We start from the raw sequence: 12,515 nt of genomic DNA on the forward strand, positions 1-12,515 counted from the left end.
ACTGAGCGACTGATGTGATCTGATCTGATCTGTAGATGCATCACATGTAAACATAGGCATATATTTACATATGAACTTACATATGAATATGTAAGTTCAAGTTTCTATAAACTTCATGCACACTGTCCTCCACTTGGATTTTTTCCTCTTAATATACTTTGGAGCTCTTTCCATATGTCAGTGCATTTATATTTATCTTTTTTTAAAAAATTCATATTATATATTTCATTTTATGAATGCTCTATATGTACCAATGATGGACATTTGTTTTACTCCCTATATTTTGCTACTACAAATAATATTGCAATAAATATCCATATATGCATGTCTCTAGGTATATATTTATACTTACTATTGTAATTGTTTATACATATGTATTCATATATAAGATAAATTATTTTAAAATGGAACTTTGGGGTCAAAAGCTATATGAATTTAAAATTTTGATAAATGTCAAGTTGCCTTCTTTGTATATCAGACCAATTTTCAGGGTCACCAACAGTGCAGGCACTTATTTCTCTAATTCAGACTATTCTCAAACTATCTGATATTTGTGAATTTGATGAGTGGGAAAATATCTCATTATTGATGAAATTCACATTTCTTTAACTGTAAGGAGAGGGACATCTATTCACAAGTTTTTTGGGTTTAATTTTTTTTTTTTTTTGCTACACCAAGTGGCATATGGGATCTTAGTTCCCTAACCAAGGATCAAACCCTCACCCCCTGCCGTGGAAACAGTCTTAACCACTGACCACCAGAAAAGTCCCTATTCATCAATTTTAAAGTTACTTCTACTTTTAAAGTGCAAACATGCTTGGCATTAGATCCCCAGCTATTCAGAGAGAAGGCATTAAGCTTTTTCCTGACAGAGAAGAAGGGATGACCCAAGACACCCAAGTCCTAGAGCAGCAGGGCTGAGGAGAAAGGAGAGTAATTCTTGGCCTGAGGCACCTTACTCTCTGTTGCCCAAGGGACCCTGATGGGCCAGAGTACCTGTCCTATCTGTTTCCAGAATACCAGGGAAAAAACCTAGAGAAGGCAGCTGCTGCCGTTAGCTTGCAGAAACTGAAGACATGTTCTCTCAGCAAACCAGATGTTAGGTCTCTGCCAGGCACCTAACAAAGATATATTTACCTCTTTTGAGATAAATACTAAAGATCTTATGTTGACTGATCCCTTACTTCCTAAAGGATTTGAGGCAATCACGTTGAGAGCAAGTAAGTTCAGTTTAGTTCAGTCGTTCAGTTGTGTCCAGCTCTTTGCGACCCCATCGACTGCAGCACACCAGGCTTCCCTATCCATCACCAACTCCCAGAGCTTGCTCAAACTCATGTCCATCGAGTTGTTGATGCCATCCAACCATCTCATCCTCTGTCAGCCCCTTCTCTTCCTGCCTTCAATCTTTCCCAGCATAGGGTCTTTTCTAATGATTCAGTTCTTCTCATCAGCTGTTCAAAGTATTGGAGCTTCAGCATCAGTCTTTCCAATGAACACCCAGGACTGATCTCCTTTAGAGTGGACTGGTTGGATCTCCTTGCAGTCCAAGGGACTCTCAAGAGTCTTCTCCAACACCACAGTTCAAAAGCACCAATTCTTCAGTGCTCAGCTTTCTTTATGGTTCACCTTGCACATCCATACATGACCCACTGGAAAAACCATAGCCTTGACTAGACAGACATTTGTAGGCAAAGTAATGACTCTGCTTTTTAACATGCTGTCTAGGTGTGAGAATACTCTGTGAGTTCTGTCACAGCCCTATTTTTAATTTTAATTTGCTGTTACTTGATAGCAAGTAAGAGTGCAGAGAAAAGGATTACATCTATGCCCTCAAGGAGGTTATTGTGACAGGTACTAGCAAGAGTGGGAGATGACATGGGGGAGAGTCAAGAAAGGGGAAGCCTTAGGATAGCTGTAACCAGTAGGTCAGAAAAAAAGTTGAACTGAGAAAGACCAACATCCATGCACTCATCCACAGCTCAAGACAGGTCCTCATCTCTTACTTTCTTGTTCTTCCCTGTCTCAGCCAAGCTTCCTGAGAGTCATCTGTTCCTACCAGAGCTGTGGCATGTGACCGGGTGAATTATGCATCTGGGTACCCAGCCCAGGGGACCTGATCACCATTAGCTTGGCACAGATGTGTCTGTCCAACAACTAGAGTATCTTTTCCTGATTTGCATAAAGAGTACATGCAGACCTCAGACCTGACTCTTTTCCCTACCCAGCATGGTCTGCCTTCCTCCCCTAACACTCCACCAAAATCACCAGCAACTTCTCTTTTGTTAAATTTAATGTACTGATTCTGTCCTCATCTTATTTCATTTCTCCCTAGCTTTTCTAATGATCAGCCACTTCCCCCATCTCAGAATCTCTCTCTCTTGGCTTTCTGATAGTCTTATCTTGGCTTCCACTCTTATCTCTCTGACCTCTCTCTGACTTTCTCAATTAAGTAGCTTGGGGGCTTGCCATTTCTCTACTTGCTTACCTGAGGTGGCTTCATTAAGCCCATGGCTCAATGCCATTTGCTTTTCATATATTATCTACTTCAATCCTCACAAAAATCCTATGATACAAGTGTTATTATCATTATCTCCACTTTGTAGAAGAAGAAAGAGACTCATAAAGGAGTCAAATATTTGTTGCTCAGTTGTGTCTGACTCTTTGTGACCCCATGGACTACAGCACACCAGGCTTCCCATCACCAGCTCCTGGAGCTTGTTCAAACTCATGTCCACTGAGTCAGTGATGCCATCCAACCATCTCATCCTCTGTCGTCCCCTTCTCCTCCCACTTTCAGTTTTTCCCAGCATCAGGGTCTTTTCAAATAAATCAGCTCTTCACATCAGGTGGCCAAATTATTGGAGTTTCAGCTTCAACATCAGTCCTTCCAATGAATATTAGGACTTCAGAACATTTCTTTTAGGATTGACTGGTTGGATCTCCTTGCAGTCCAAGGACTCTCAAGAGTCTTCTCCAACACCACAGTTCAAAAGCATCAATTCTTTGGTGCTCAACCATCTTTATAGTCCAACTCTCACATCCATACATGACTACTAGAAAAACCATAGCTTTGACTAGACAGACCTTTGTCAGCAAAATAATGTCTCTGTTTTTTAATAAACTGTCTGGGTTGGTCATAGCTTTTTTTCCAAGGAGCAAGAATCTTTTAATTTCATGGCTGCAGTCACCATCTGCAGTGATTTTGGAGCCCCCCAAAATAAAGTCTCTCAGGGTTTCCATTGTTTCCCTATCTATTTGCCATAAAGTGATGGGACCAGATGCCATGATCTTAGTTTTCTGAATGTTGAGTTTTAAGCTGACTTTTTCACTCTCCTCTTTCACTTTCATCAAGAGACTTTTTAGTTCCTCTTTACTTTCTGACTTAAGGGTGGTGTCATCTGCATATCTGAGGTTATTGACATTTCTCCCAGCAATCTTGATTCCAGCTTGTGCTTCATCCAGCCCAGCATTTCTCATGATGTACTCTGCATATAAGTTAAATAAGCAGGGTGACAATATACAGCCTTGACATACTCCTTTCCCTATTTGTGAGCCAGTCTACTGTTCCATGTCTAGTACAATCTGTTGCTTCTTGACCTGCATATAGATTTCTCAGGAGTCAGGTAAGGTGGTCTAGTATTCCCATCTCTTGAAGAATTTTCCACAATTTGTTGTGGTCCACACAGTCAAATGCTTTAGTGTAGTCAGTAAAGCAGAAGTAGTTGTTTTCCTGGAATTCTCTTGCTTTTTTGATGACCCAACAAATTTTGGCAATTTGATTTCTGGTTTCTCTGCCTTTTCTAAATCCATCTTGAACATCTGGAAGTTCACAGTTCATGTACTGTTGAAACCTGACTTGGAGAATTTTGAGCTTTACTTTGCTACCGTGTGAGATGAGTGCAATTGTGCGGTAGTTTGAGCGTTCTTTGGCATTGCCTTTCTTTGAGACTGAATTGAAAACTGACCTTTTCCAGTCCTGTGGCCATTGCTGAGTTTTCCAAATTTGCTAGCATATTGAGTGCAGCATTTTAGCAGCAGCATCTTTTACGATTTGAAATAGCTCAACTGGAATTCTGTCACCTCCACTAGCTTTGTTTGTAGTGATGCTTCCTAAGGTCCATTTGGCTTTGCATTCCAAGATGTCTGGCTCTAGGTGAGTGATCACACCATCATGGTTATCTGGGTCATGAAGGTCTTTTTTTGTATAGTCCTTTTGTGTATTCTTGCCACCTCTTCTTATTATCTTCTCCTTCTGTTAGGTCCATACCATTTCTGTCCTTTATTGTGCCCATCTTTGCATGAAATGCTCCCTTGATATCTCTAATTTTCTTGAAGAGCTCTCTAGTCTTTCCCATTCTATTGTTTTCCTCTAATATTTTGCTCAAGATCATACAACTACTAAGTGGCAGAGCTGGGATTTGAATTGAGGCTGTCTGGCTCAAAAGTAGTGATCTTAGCTAGTACCATGTTTTATTTGATAAATGATGAGTATATTGATGAATAAACAAATTCCAAAGGTAAGATCAAATAAATAAAGGGGGTTGCAAGCCATGGATGACTGCCCCACTCAATGCCTGGACATCTTATATACTCAATTAATATTGGTTGACTAAAGGTTTGAGAACAGAACTAAAATGGAGTAAGTAAGAGGTGCCATAGGTTACAAGAGGTGAAAGCCTCTGGTATGAAGTGCCTACCTGCCCTGGGTTTTTTTTTTCTTGGTTGTGAATTAACTTTTATTTTGGGACATTACTAAGGACTTTAGCCTGGGAGACAGCCTCACAGATAACTCTGAGGAACTGCTTTGTTCTTTTTTTTTCTGTCTAAATATTTAAAAAAAATTTTTAATTATTATTATTATTATTTACTTTACAATATTGTATTGGTTTTGCCATACATCAACATGCATCCACCATGGGTGTACACGTGTTCCTCATCATGAACCCCCCTTCCACCTCCCTCCCCATACCATCCCTCTGGGTCATCCCAGTGCACCAGCCCCAAGCTTCCTGTATCCTGCATCCAACCTGGACTGGCGATTCATTTCTTATATGATATTATACATGTTTTAATGCCATTCTCCCAAATCATCCCCCCTCCCTCTCCCACAGAGTCCAAAAGACTGTTCTATACATCTGTGTTTCTTTTGCTGTCTCGCATACAGGGTTGTCATTACCATCTTTCTAAATTCCACATATATGCGTTAGTATACTGTATTGGTGGTTTTCTTTCTGGCTTACTTCACTCTGTATAATAGGCTCCAGTTTCATCCACCTCATTAGAACTGATTCAAATGTATTCTTTTTAATGGCTGTGTAATACTCCATTGTGTATATGTACCACAGCTTTCTTATCCATTCATCTGCTGTTGGACATCTAGATTGCTTCCATGTCCTGGCTATTATAAACAGTGCTGCGATGAACACTGGGGTACACGTGTCTCTTTCAATTCTGATTTCCTCGGTGTATATGCCCAGCAGTGGGATTGCTGGGTCGTACGGCAGTTGTATTTCCAGTTTTTTAAGGAATCTCCACACTGTTCTCCATAGTGGCTGTACTAGTTTGCATTCCCACCAACAGTGTAAGAGGGTTCCCTTTTCTCCACACTCTCTCCAGCATTTATTGTTTGTAGACTTTTGGATAGTAGCCGTTCTGACCGGAGTGAGATGGTACCTCATGGTGGTTTTGATTTGCATTTTCCTGATAATGAGTGATGTTGAGCATCTTTTCACGTGTTTGTTAGCCATCTGTGTGTCTTCTTTGGAGAAATATCTGTTTAGTTCTTTAGCCCATTTTTTGATTGGGTCGTTTATTTTTCTGTAATTGAGCTGCAGGAGTTGCTTGTATATTTTTGAGATTAGTTGTTTGTCAGTTGCTTCATTTGCTATTATTTTCTCCCATTCTGAAGGCTGTCTTTTCACCTTGCTTACAGTTTCTTTTGCTGTGCAGAAGCTTTTAATTTTAATTAGATCCTATTTATTTTTGCTTTTATTTCCAATATTCTGGGAGGTGGGTCATAGAGGATCCTGCTGTGATGTATGTCGGAGAGTGTTGTACCTATGTTCTTCTCTAAGAGTTTTATAGTTTCTGGTCTTATGTTGAGATCTTTAATCCATTTTGAGTTTATTTTTGTGTATGGTGTTAGAAAGTGTTCTGGTTTCATTATTTTACAAGTGGTTGACCAGTTTTCCCAGCACCACTTATTAAAGAGATTGTCTTTTCTGCATTGTATATTCTTGCCTCCTTTGTCAAAGATAAGGTGTCCATAGGTGCGTGGATTTATCTCTGGGCTTTCTGTTTTGTTCCATTGATCTATATTTCTGTCTTTGTGCCAGTACCATACTGTCTTGATGACTGTGGCTTTGTAGTAGAGCCTGAAGTCAGGCAGGTTGATTCCTCCAGTGCCCCGGGCTTTTAGTACTATAGATCATAAGAGGAATCCATGAGTGGGCCCCATATGTGGAGCTCTCTGTTCTGCAGGGTCGGCTTGTCAGTACATTTGGGCCTGGGGACGGTTGGTGAGGGTAGACAGGACAGGCTGCAGCATCATGCCAGGGCCTTAGGCTGAAGACCAAGTGATATTTCTTCTTCCTTCCAGGAAAGCGTGCTCATCTGGGCATTTTTGACCAAAGAATATGTCTACGGTGAACTTTATCAGAATCGTGCTAGAATATCAAACAACGCCGAGCAGTCAGATGCCTCCATCACCATTGACCAGTTGACCATGGATGACAATGGCACCTATGAGTGCTCCGTCTTGCTAACGTCAGATCTGGGTGGCGTCTCCAAGTCACGTGCCTATCTCTTGGTCCTTGGTGAGTGCTTCCTCCTTCCTGGGGTGATAGGAAGAGGCTGGGGAGGGTGGGGTGTGAGGAGGAGGCACCCTGGTGGCAAGATAAAACTGGAAGCAATGCCTAATGAAGAGCTAAGACTTCTCCCCTCATCTGGTCTGTCCGGAGGCTTGGGGGGTCTGCTTCTCCCCCTGGAACCAAATATGATTCTGTCTGGGCATACAGCTCCCCAGGACAGAGGTCAAGGCTGATTTGGAGTGGTCCCTGGGGGTCATCTCTGGAGATTCTTGTCCATGCTTCCTCCAGTGCTCTTTCCTTCACACCAGCTCCTCTCTTTTTCATGGAAAACTTACTAAAGAGAAGAAAAATGGCAATCCTAGATCCTACTGGAAAGATTCTAACTGTCTTGCTCTGATGCTGAGGGCCAAATCATGACTCTTACAAGTCAGGCATCTTTTGCAGCTCTAAATTCAGCTAATCAGTAGAAGTCTTTCACACCACCATCTCCCCAGACCTTGGCTCTAACACACCATTCATCAGGTTCTATTGTTTCTGAAATATGTCCCACAATAACACTCTTTTTATACAAATAGCTTATTATTGGAGTCTATCATTTTGGAAGGATTGGAACTATCACCTACTTTTAGGATCTTCATTTTGTAGATGAGGCCCAGAGACTCAATGTCAAACAGTTGTTGGAAAACCTTTAGTGAGCCAGCCTGTGTCTACTCTAAGAAATGATCCCCACACTGGTGGGTAGCAATACTTTTTAGCCATACTTTAAACCAAAGAAATGGATCATGTTCCTCCATTTTACCCCCTTTACACTACATAGTGGGATTTTATTTTTAATTGCATAAGGTAGCTGCCTGGGTTTTTGAATCATTGTAGTGAATTAAACAATAAAGCCCTGAATAAAGAATGACCATCTCCTCCTTGCACCCTAGTGCTAACAAGGTGGCCAAGGCTAGTACTTGTGTGCATTCTTCTAGACTCCTCTCCAAGTCCTTTCAACACACACACACACACATTTCATTTTCCTTTCTTTCCTTTTCTTAAAAAAAGAAATCATATTATAAAGGTTTTTTTGTAACTTTCTTTTTCTTAATGTTTCATGTAAATTTCTCCAGATCGTTACATACAAATATACCTATTAATATAATACATTCCCTTGCATGAATGTACTGATTATTCCAGTGGCCCATACTGATGAGCATTCTCAAGCTGTTTCCATTTTTTGTACAAATATATATGTATGTATAATATGTGTGCATATATGTATGTACATATATATGTATATGCATATTCTTTTACTGTGTTATCTTTGTTTCTGTTGGATAGATTCTTAAAAGTAGGATTTCTATTGCTCAACATCATTAGGCATCAAGGAAAAAAAAATTAAAAAGAAGGATTTCTAGGTCAAAGACTTTGCCTTCATTAAAAGTTACTACATACTGGCAAATTACTTTCTCCAAAGCAACTTACTATTGCCATGAACATTATATGATCATGCTTGTTTTCCTATATTCTTACCAGAACTGAATATTATCAATCTTCTTAATTTTTCTGTGAAAGTGAAAGTCACTCAGTCCTGTTCAACTCTTTGTGACCCCATGGAATTCCATGGAATTCTCCAGGCCAAAATACTGGAGTGGGTAGCCTTTCCCTTCTCCAGGGGATCTTCCCAACCCAGGGATCAAACCCAGGTTTCCCACATTGCAGGCAGATTCTTTACCAGTTGAGCCACAAGGGAAGCTTAATTTTTTATAAATTTTGTTAATTGACTAAGTGAAAAAAAATCTGTTCAGTTCAAGTTTCACATCCATGCTAAGTCACTTCAGTTGTGTCTGACTCTGCGACCCTATGGACCATAGCGCACCAGGCTCCTCTGTTCATGGGAGGATTTTCTAGGCAAGAATACTGGAGTGGGTTGCCCTTCTACAGGGATACTCCCAACCCAGGGATCCAACTCTCATCTGTTATGTCTTCTGCATTGGCAGGCAGGTTCTTTACCACTAGCACCACCTAGGAAGCCCAGATAAGCGTCACATCTCTCCTTAACTTGACGCTGACCACCTAAGGTGAGGAGACCAGCAGTGGATTAAAGGCTGGGTCTGTTTCCTTATTCTCCTTAGTCCACTTCCTCCCACTCTCACTTCTGTGACTCTGAGGTCATGGCCAAGTGTTAAAGGGGAAAGCAAAGCCGTAATCACCTAGCCAGGCCACTTACCGTCTTCTCTTGCTATCCCATGATCCCAATCAGAGCAGACATCCCACTACTGTTTCTTTTGTGGGGTGCATGATAGGGTTCCTCAGCACTGGCCCCACCAAAGGATCCACCTGACACAAGTATTTTGCGCACCTGCAGGGCAGATTTTCACATCTTTCACCCTTTTCCACCTTCCCCTGATTATGGTAACTTGCTCTTACTCTTCACTGTCCACTCTGGGCTCCCCTTGACCCAGCCAACAGCTCTCTGAGGCCAAATCCTTTCAGTGTGACAAGAACACGCCTTGTCCTTATTCTGCACCTGGAAGGGCAGATCCTTCTCACTGTTGCATGCTCTCCTCACCTTGCCATTGCAGTCTGCTCCAGCAAGCTTCTCTGAGCAAGAGGTAGGACCTGAATGTGACCCCAGATGGTTCCTCAGATACCCAAGGACATCTATAAAGCCCTTCCAACATCACGTTCCAGGAGTAGACTGTAGGAACTTAATGATTCCTTACAAGTCTCAGCGAGGAGTGAGAGATGCCAGTTCCTGACAATAGACAACCGCTATCTCCACATGGTATTCTTTTGGTTCCTCCCCGGCTGGGAACGAGATGAGGGGAAATACCTCCTTCCCTTCCACCAAGAGAAGGAGGAGAAATGCTCATGGTCCCTATTTCTGACAGTCTTCTTTAAAGAAATCTCTCTGATGAATCTCTAGTCTTCTCTTAAATGGGAAGGAGGAGGGCAACTGATAATTAGAGAATTCACTCCTGGGAAGGCCACTCCTCTCCTCAGCAGGGAGGCTAGCCATTCAGAGCCTCAACTTGAAGATTTTAGTGGACATTCTGAGACACAGGAGAAGTCCCTCCATATCCCATTGATGTTTTCTGCTCTGGATTTGGGGACTGTTGTCCTGTACAAGGTCTCTCACACCACCTTTGTGGTTATAAAAATGAACTTAATGTTCTTTTCTTATGTCTGTAAGTCTTGTTTTTTACCCTTAGATCTTTGTTTCATCAGGAATTCATTTTTGAACACAGGATACTAAGGGTCTTTGTTTTCTTCCAAATGGATAGCCAATTACATCAACATCATTTATTTATTATACCAAAGAAACAATTATTCTCCCACTGGAATGCCAGGTTTGTCACAAGTTAAATTGCTACATACACACAGCTGTTTTTTACTCCTTATTTCATTTATTCTCCTTTGGATTATTCCTACGCCAATATCACATTGTTGTGATTATAGTGTGTCTATAGTCTGTGTTGAGACACAAACACGCATGCACACAAACATATTTAGTTATCAGTATTTGTGTGCATGGCTTTTAAAATCTGGCACTATGTAATATCTGTTCTTACTAAACTTTTCCAAATCAGTTTTACACATTTATTCTTTCATGTTAATATTAAAATCACTTTGTTATGTTTAAAAAAAGTTGGTTGGAATTATATTCAATTTACATATTAATTTGCAATGGAAGGACATTTTAATGATATAAGGAAGATGATATATCAGATTTTCTGACCTATATTGGCGAATCTATAATGACTGGATTCCAGGCTTTCTGTGGCCAAATAAAGACTAATGTGTTTACTTAGGTGTGTAAGAGGAGGGCAGGAAACTGTACCCATTCCACGTAACTAAAGACCCAGTCTCTGTGTCCCCCTGCTCTGCAAACCAAGGGGATCCTCTTAAATGGAGGGAAGTTCAGTTCAGTTCAGTCACTCAGTTGTGTCCGACTCTTTGTGACCCCGTGAATCGAGGCACGCCTGGCCTCCCTGTCCATCACCAACTCCTGGAGTTCACTGAGACTCACGTCCATCGAGTCGGTGATGCCATCCAGCCATCTCATCCTCTGTCGTCCCCTTCTCCTCTTGCCCCCAATCCCTCCCAGCATCAGAGTCTTTTCCAATGAGTCAACTCTTTGCATGAGGTGGTCAAAGTACTGGAGTTTCAGCTTTAGCATCATTCCTTCCAAAGAAATCCCAGGGCTGATCTCCTTCAGAATGGACTGGTTGGATCTCCTTACAGTTCAAGGGACTCTCAAGAGTCTTCTCCAACACCACAGTTCAAAAGCATCAGTTCTTCGGCGCTCAGCCTTCTTCACAGTCCAATTCTCACATCCATACATGACCACTGGAAAAACCATAGCCTTGACTAGATGGACTTTTGTTGGTAAAGTAATGTCTCTGCTTTTGAATATGCTATCTAGGTTGGTCATAACTTTCCTTCCAAGGAGTAAGCATCTTTTAATTTCATGGCTGCAATTACCATCTGCAGTGATTTTGGAGCCCCCAAAAATAAAGTCTGACACTGTTTCCACTGTTTCCCCATCTATTTCCCATGAAGTGATGGGACCAGATGCCATGATCTTTGTTTTCTGAATGTTGAGCTTTAAGCCAACTTTTTCACTCTCCACTTTCACTTTCATCAAGAGGCTTTTGAGTTCCTTTTCACTTTCTGCCATAAGGGTTGTATCATCTGCATATCTGAGGTTATTGATATTTCTCCCAGCAATCTTGATTCCAGCTTGTGCTTCTTCCAGCCCAGCATTTCTCATGATGTACTCTGCATATAAGTTAAATAAACAGGGTGACAATATACAGCCTTGACGTACTCCTTTTCCTATTTGGAACCAGTCTGTTGTTCCATGTCCAGTTCTAACTTCCTGACCTGCATACAGATTTCTCAAGAGGCAGGTCGGGTGGTCTGGTATTCCCATCTCTTTCAGAATTTTCCACAGTTTATTGTGAGCCACACAGTCAAAGGCTTTGGCATAGTCAATAAAGCAGAAATAGATGTTTTTCTGGAACTCTCTTGCTTTTTCCATGATCCAGAGGATGTTAGCAATTTGATCTCTGGTTCCTCTGCCTTTTCTAAAACCAGCTTGAACATCTGGAAGTTCACAGTTCACGTATTGCTTTAGCCTGGCTTGGAGAATTTTGAGCATTACTTTACTAGTAATGTGAGATGAGTGCAATTGTGCGGTAGTTTGAGCATTCTTTGGCATTGCCTTTCTTTGGGATTGGAATGAAAACTGACCTTTTCCAGTCTTGTGGCCACTGCTGAGTTTTCCAAATTTGCTGGCATATTGAGTGCAGCACTTTCACAGCATCATCCTTCAGGATTTGAAATAGCTCAAGTGGAATTCCATCACCTCCACTAGCTTTGTTCGTAGTGGTGCTTGCTAAGGCCCACTTGACTTCACATTCCAGGATGTCTGGGTCTAGGTCAGTGATCACACCATCGTGATTATCTGGGTCATGAAGATCTTTTTTGTACAGTTCTTCTGTGTATCCCTTCCACCTCTTCTTAATATCTTCTGCTTCTGTTAGGTCCATACCATTTCTGTCCTTTATCGAGCCCATCTTTGCATGAAATGTTCCCTTGGTATCTCTAATTTTCTTGAAGAGATCTCTAGTTTTTCCCATTCTGTTGTTTTCCTCTATTTCTTTGCATTGATCGTTGAGGAAGGCTTTCTTATCTCTTCTTGCTATTCTTTGAAAC

At 41.3% G+C, this 12,515-nt stretch overlaps 1 protein-coding gene across 1 annotated transcript in view; it reads left to right on the forward strand.

Moving 5' to 3' along the window:
• The window catches only part of GPA33 (glycoprotein A33), a 55,814-nt gene that overhangs the window by 19,079 nt on the left and 24,220 nt on the right, over nt 1-12,515 (forward strand). Inside the window, exon 3 of the mRNA XM_070782448.1 lies at nt 6,599-6,815. Within this exon, the coding sequence (XP_070638549.1) occupies nt 6,599-6,815 (217 nt within the window). The remainder of the gene's footprint in view (nt 1-6,598; nt 6,816-12,515) is intronic.

Source organism: Bos indicus, chromosome 3, assembly GCF_029378745.1.
Source record: "Bos indicus isolate NIAB-ARS_2022 breed Sahiwal x Tharparkar chromosome 3, NIAB-ARS_B.indTharparkar_mat_pri_1.0, whole genome shotgun sequence".
In the NCBI taxonomy this organism is placed as follows: domain Eukaryota; kingdom Metazoa; phylum Chordata; class Mammalia; order Artiodactyla; family Bovidae; genus Bos; species Bos indicus.